The sequence below is a fragment of the Vulpes lagopus genome, chromosome 7, assembly GCF_018345385.1.
Source record: "Vulpes lagopus strain Blue_001 chromosome 7, ASM1834538v1, whole genome shotgun sequence".
Lineage (NCBI taxonomy): Eukaryota > Metazoa > Chordata > Mammalia > Carnivora > Canidae > Vulpes > Vulpes lagopus.
This window is the reverse complement of record NC_054830.1, coordinates 18,325,521-18,331,575: the sequence shown is the minus strand read 5'-3', so window position 1 is coordinate 18,331,575 and position 6,055 is coordinate 18,325,521. Positions and strand designations below refer to the sequence as shown.

At 48.6% G+C, this 6,055-nt stretch overlaps 1 protein-coding gene across 2 annotated transcripts; it reads left to right on the top strand.

The window, feature by feature from the left end:
• The first annotated feature begins 2,023 nt into the window (after positions 1 to 2,023).
• On the top strand, positions 2,024 to 5,536 carry NICN1 (nicolin 1). Of its 2 annotated transcripts, none has more exons than XM_041760376.1 (6): positions 2,024 to 2,261; positions 3,828 to 3,998; positions 4,242 to 4,355; positions 4,811 to 4,882; positions 5,216 to 5,320; positions 5,395 to 5,536. In XM_041760376.1, exons 1-6 carry the CDS (start codon positions 2,130 to 2,132, stop codon positions 5,434 to 5,436), a joined length of 636 nt encoding a protein of 211 aa, XP_041616310.1. In that variant the 5' UTR covers positions 2,024 to 2,129; the 3' UTR covers positions 5,437 to 5,536. The 2 variants fall into 2 exon arrangements, with proteins under 2 accessions (XP_041616310.1, XP_041616309.1); XM_041760375.1 differs by having other exon boundaries at positions 2,036 to 2,261; positions 3,822 to 3,998.
• Positions 5,537 to 6,055: the final 519 nt, after the last annotated feature.

Sequence of the window (6,055 nt, the reverse complement as noted above, 5' to 3'; positions counted from 1 at the left end):
GCTTAATTTAGCACATTTGAGATTTAGTGGTGGTGGTGTGCATACTATTTGTTCATTCCTTTTTATTTTATTTTATTTTTTAAAAATTATTTATTTATTTATTCATAGAGACACAGAGAGAGAGAGAGAGAGAGAGAGAGAGGCAGAGGCACAGGCAGAGGGAGAAGCAGGCTCCATGCAGGGAGCCCAACATGGGACTCGATCCAGGGTCCCCAGGATCAAACCCCCGGCTTCATGCGGTGCTAAACCGCTGCACCACTGGGGCTGCCCTTAAAAAAATGTTAAAATATGCGTAACATCTACCATTTTACTCATTGTAAGTGTAGAAGTCAGTGGCATTAAGCATATTATTATTATTATTATTATTATTATTTTATTTGAGAGAGAGAGCACAGCAGAGGAAAGGAGCAGAGGGAGAGGGAGAAGCAGACTCCCTGTTGAGTAGGGAGGCCAATGCAGGGTTTGATCCCAGAACCCCAAAGTCAGACACAACCAACTGAGCCACCCAGGAGCCCAGCATTAAGTATATTAATAGTGTTGTATAATCATCACTACTATTTCCAGAAATTTTTTCATCATCCTAAACACAAACTTTATACCTGTTAAACAATATCTCTATTTCCCCTCACCCCTAGTCGTGGCAACCTCTATTTTACTTTCTGTCTCTATGAATTCGCCTATTCTAAGTACCTCATGTAAGTGTGATCATATAATATTTGTCCTTCATGTCTATTTTTTTTTCACTTAGCACGATATTTTCTTTTTTTATTTTAAAGATTTTTATTTATTTATTTATTCATGAGAGACACACACACAGAGAGGCAGAGACACAGGCAGAGAGAGAAGCAGGCTCCATGCAGGGAGCCCAATGTGGGACTCCATCCCAGGTTTCCAGGATCACACCCTGGGCTGAAGGCAGGCCACCCAAGCACTGAGCCACCCAGGCAGCCCAGCGTGATATTTTCAATGTTAACTTATGTTAATTTATTAGAGTTTCATTCATCTTTAAGGCTGAGTAATTCATTGCATGTATATACCAGGCTCTGTTTACCCATTCATATGTTGATAGATATTTGGATTTGTTTATTTCTTTTTATTGCTGAGCAGCATTCCATTGTAGAGATACACCACAATCAGTTTATCTGTTCATCTCTTGGACATTTGGATTATTTCCAATTTCTGTCTATTGTGAACAAAGTCCTTGAGTGGGCCTATGCATTCATTTCTCTTGGGTAAATACTTGGGAGTATAATGGATGAATCATATCGTAGGTATGAATTTGGTTTTTATTTTATTTTTTTAATTTTTATTTATTTATGATAGTCACAGAGAGAGAGAGAGAGAGAGGCAGAGACATAGGCAGAGGGAGAAGCAGGCTCCATGCACCGGGAGCCCGACGTGGGATTCGATCCCGGGTCTCCAGGATCGCGCCCTGGGCCAAAGGCAGGCGCTAAACCACTGCGCCACCCAGGGATTCCTGAATTTGGTTTTTAAAGAAATGCCAAACTTTTTCAGAATAGCTGGAAATTATAAGTGGATTAAGGTCCCAGGCACTCCACATCCTTGCCAGTCTTTAATTTCAGCCTCTTCAGTGGGGTTGGGGTTGTGCGAATTCTAATTTGAACTTCCCTGAGGAATAGTCACATTAAGCATCTTTTCATGGGTTTATTGGCTATTTATATTCTTTTGTGAATTGTCTGTTCAAATCCTTTGTCCATTAAAAAAAAGGGGGGGTTGTTCATACCTATTTTTGCAATTAATGTTTGCCGGGCACTATGCTCATTAGTGCTCAGGGCATGATATGCTTTAACTAACGACCGTCCTGCACAGGTGTAATAACGGAGCATAACAGACGGTGAAGGGCCAGGATCGCTAAGACACAGAATGGCTCGGAAATTTCTGGGCAGGGCCCAAGGCTCTTGAAGGCTTGCGCTGAGATTGGCTGAAGGAACCCTTCCTCAAGCACTTCCGACTCCCGGCCGGCTTGGGGCGTCAGTAATTGGCCGGGCTGGCCCAGCGCGAGGCTTTCTGGGAGTTGTAGTTCTTGGGGACTCTGCTGAGGACGCCGGGAAGGACCCGTAGTCCGAGGCCAGGAGCAGCAGTTGGGCTTGGTCGAGGCTGCTGACACCATGTCCCGTGTGTCGGTGCCCTGCCATGTGAAAGGTACCGTGGCCCTGCAGGTGGGCGACGTGCGAACCTCCCAAGGCCGGCCTGGTGTGCTGGTCATCGATGTCACCTTCCCCAGCGTCGCGCCCTTTGAGGTGAGCCAGACCCGTGGGCGCGACTGGGGCTCCTGGGCGGGGCTGACCTGGGAACTCGGGCGTATCCCAGGCATTTAATCTTTTACCGAAAGCCTCTGCAGTGTCCTCGCCCTTGCAAATTAGCTTACCATTTATTTATTACCTCAGTTAACACATATTTACTAGAATGCAGCCTTCTGTGCTATTCTCTTCAGCATCTCTCCCCCATGTCCAGGACAGAGCTGGCATACAAGTGCTAAGATAATAGGGTGATGCTGGAAATACAGTTGTCTACTAAAGAGAGGTCATTTTGTTCCTGGCCCAGGGGCTGGGGAATCACTGGACAATGAGTTACCCCAAAACCTGCCTCCTGCCCATTCCCTACAGTCCCTGCTGGAGGTCAGGTTCAGCTCATTCCTCATCAGGATCATTTTAGTGTTTCCAGTTTCCAGTCTCCAGTTGCTGGTCCACATGTGCTGGCAGAGTGACCGACACTACAAGACCTCAGCACAGAGGACAAAGTCCACATTCTAATGGCTTGGCATTTGGGGCCACTCTAGGCCTGTGCCCTGCCTGCTTCTTGACCCCATGCACTTTGTCCCATGGTGTGTGATCACCTTTCAAGTTGTTCCTTACCATAAGCTGGGAATCCTCACTAAAGCTCCCAACCTGTAAATACTGATTCAGTAGGTTTAGGGTGAAACTTGTACATTTATAGTTTTTAAAAAACTTGCTTGGGTGATTCTGGTGAGTCTTCAGGAATGAGAATTGCTGTAGCTAGGCTGAATCACTGCTGTTTCCAGGGTGGGCCAAGTTCTCTCAACCTTTGGTGTCCCTTTGCTTATGTTACTTTTATACTCTTTCCCGTTCCACTTGGTGAACTCTTCCTTCTTGAGGCCTCATCTGTATATTTTCTGCCTCCTCCAAAGTTAGGGTTCTGACCTCTGGGAGCCTCTTAGACCTTTTTTTTTTTTTTTTTTAAGATTTTGTTTATTATTCCTGAGAGAGGCAGAGACATAGGCAGAGAGAGAAGCAGGCTCCTTGTGGGGAGCCTAATGTGGGACTTGATCCTAGGACCCTGGGATCACTATCTGAGTCAAAGGCAGACACTCAATCACTGAGACACCCAGATGGCCCAGCATCTTAGACTTGTGCCAAGATCTGCGGTCATGGTTTATTTGCATGACCTGCTCATTTGGGCTGTGAGCTCTTCTAGGAAAGGGAAATTGTCTTTGGGCCCAGTGGGTGCTTGTTGAAATTGTTCGATTGGTAGAAGAGTACTTTCCCTTTTTTTTTGTTTTTTTTAAGATTTTATTTATTTCTTCATGAGACACACACACACACACACAGGGGCAGAGACACAGGCAGAGGGAGAAGCAGGCTCCATGAAGGAAGCCTGATGTGGAAACACGATCCCAGGACTATAGGATCATGCCCTGAGTGGAGGCAGATGGTTAACCACTGAGCCACTCAGGTATCCCAGAAGAGTACTTTCCCAAGGGGAGGAAGAGATGGTAGGTTTGAACTTCTCAGGCCCTGGGCCTGGTTCTGATTTGTCATGGTAGTTTGTGTGTGCTCTAGTTACAGGAGATAATGTTTAAGAATTACTACACAGCCTTTCTGAGCATCCGTGTTCGCCAGCATACCTCAACACACACACCAGCCAAGTGGGTGACCTGCTTGCGGGACTACTGCCTCATGCCTGATCCACACAGTGAGGAGGGAGCCCAGGAGTATGTATCGTTGTTCAAGCATCAGGTCAGCTGGGACTCAGCATGGCTAGGGAAGTCCAGATAAGGGCTCACAGGGGATGTAGGGATTGGGCCAGGATACCAGGAGGGAAGAGGGGAGGGGAGGCTGGCCTGGGCTTGTGCCATGGAGAGATTAAGGCCTGGGGAGGCAGCATCTTGGCTTATTGCTGGTTGGGAGGCTCTTGGGCAGTGAGCTAGGGCCTTTCTGGGTCCTTGTGTGTGTGTGTGTGTGTGTGTTTGTATATGTCAGATGCTGTGTGACATGGCCAGAGTACTGGAACTGCGCCTGATTCTGCGACAGCCATCACCACTATGGCTGTCTTTCACAGTGGAGGAACTGCAGATTTACCAGCAGGGACCAAAGGTAGGTGACCAGCTCAGAGCTGTTGCTATGAAAGGGAATGCTGGGTGTGGGGCTATGGCTGGGAATGCTGGGGTAGGAGTGGGAGTGAATAGTAAGACTCAGAGGGAAATTAGCCAGGAGGGAATGCTCAGAAGGAAATTAGCCAGGAGGGAAGTTAGCCAGGAGAGGTAAGGTCATGTCCCCATATCCACCTGCCTCTCTCAGAGCTTGAGCCTTCAGGTGCTGGGAGACACTTCCATTCCTTGTGTTCCTGGGGCCTCCCGCATAGCAGAAGAGCTTATGTAGTCTCTAGCTCTTAGGTAATCTGACTGCCCCTTGGACTGCATGGACCCCTGAACAGGGTTTCTCAGTGTCTGAGGCTCAGGTGCCCTTCTGTCTGCTCCAAGGACCTTGGAATCTGGTCCTAGGGCTTTCCCACTCTGCCTCCTTTAGGGCAGTTTGCCTTTGTTTTGCAGAGCCCCTCCATGACCTTCCCCAAGTGGCTTTCCCACCCAGTGCCTTGTGAGCAGCCTGCTCCCCTCATTGAGGTAAGCCCTCATTGTGAGTAAGAACCATGTATGAAAAGCTCTTGTGTCCAGCACAGGCCCAGGTGGGCCTCTTTCTGCAAGAATCTGGGGTTGGACCCAGGGCCCTTCATTTACTCTGTGCCATCTTCTTGGGTGGTCCATGGGATTTGAGGTATCTCTGAGTGAGGCTGGGCTGGCTACTGCACATGAGGCTCCAACGTCATGTTTCACAAGTCATCTGGGAATATTACTAGTGTCAGCTGGAGGGCCCCATAGCCCAACTTGGCTTCTCTGGAGCTTTAAGGGCACTGCTGGGGAGATACCCATGGCCACTGACCCCTCCTTCTGGAGCAGGGTCTCCCAGACCCCAACAGGGTATCCTCCGAGGTGCAGCAGATGTGGGCACTGACAGAGATGATCCGGGCCAGTCACACCTCTACAAGGATCGGCCGCTTTGATGTGAGTGATCGCTTCCCTCTGCTTCATTCCTGTTGCCTTGAGTGGGTCAGATCTGATAGTCTTTTGTGTTGCAGGTGGATGGCTGTTATGACCTCAACTTGCTCTCCTACACTTGAACTATGGCTCTTAGCCAAGATGTTGGCCTTCCGTGTCCACCCAGACCTGATTTGGGCCACCAGAGGCTGAAGTGCTTTCCCTGTGCATTCCGAGTGTTGCCTGCATGCCCACTATGTCTGGGCCACATTCACAGATTCAAGATTCTTGGGGGCTGTGTTGCTTCAGCATGAGCTCTTGGCAGGGGTGTACTCTGTCTTAATCTGACTGCAAGCTGAAATTCTTTTTCCTACCCTAAAAACACTCCAGTTCTACTTACTAAGAATCCCCATGTGCCCTCTGCTCCTTCTGCCAACATGCACACTCCAGTCTCCTGCCTGCTCCTTCACCCTGAGTGCAGTGGGTTGCACCTACTAAACCGGCTCTAACTATTGTTGGAAGGCTGCTGTAGCCATGGCACTCAAGTAGTTTGAAGTGTGAGGGGAAAACCGGAGCCCATTTCTTCCTTCTGCGCCCTCTAGTGGTCTTCTTTCCCTTTGTGTTATGCCGGTGAGAAGTTGTTTCCTGTCTTACCTCCTGCCTGCCTAGGGAGCAAAGCTGGGGATTTGGGCAGCCTGAGCCCCTTGGTTCCTGAGCTGGCTTCTGGATGTGTGTTCAAGTGGGTCTACCCATCCAGCCTGG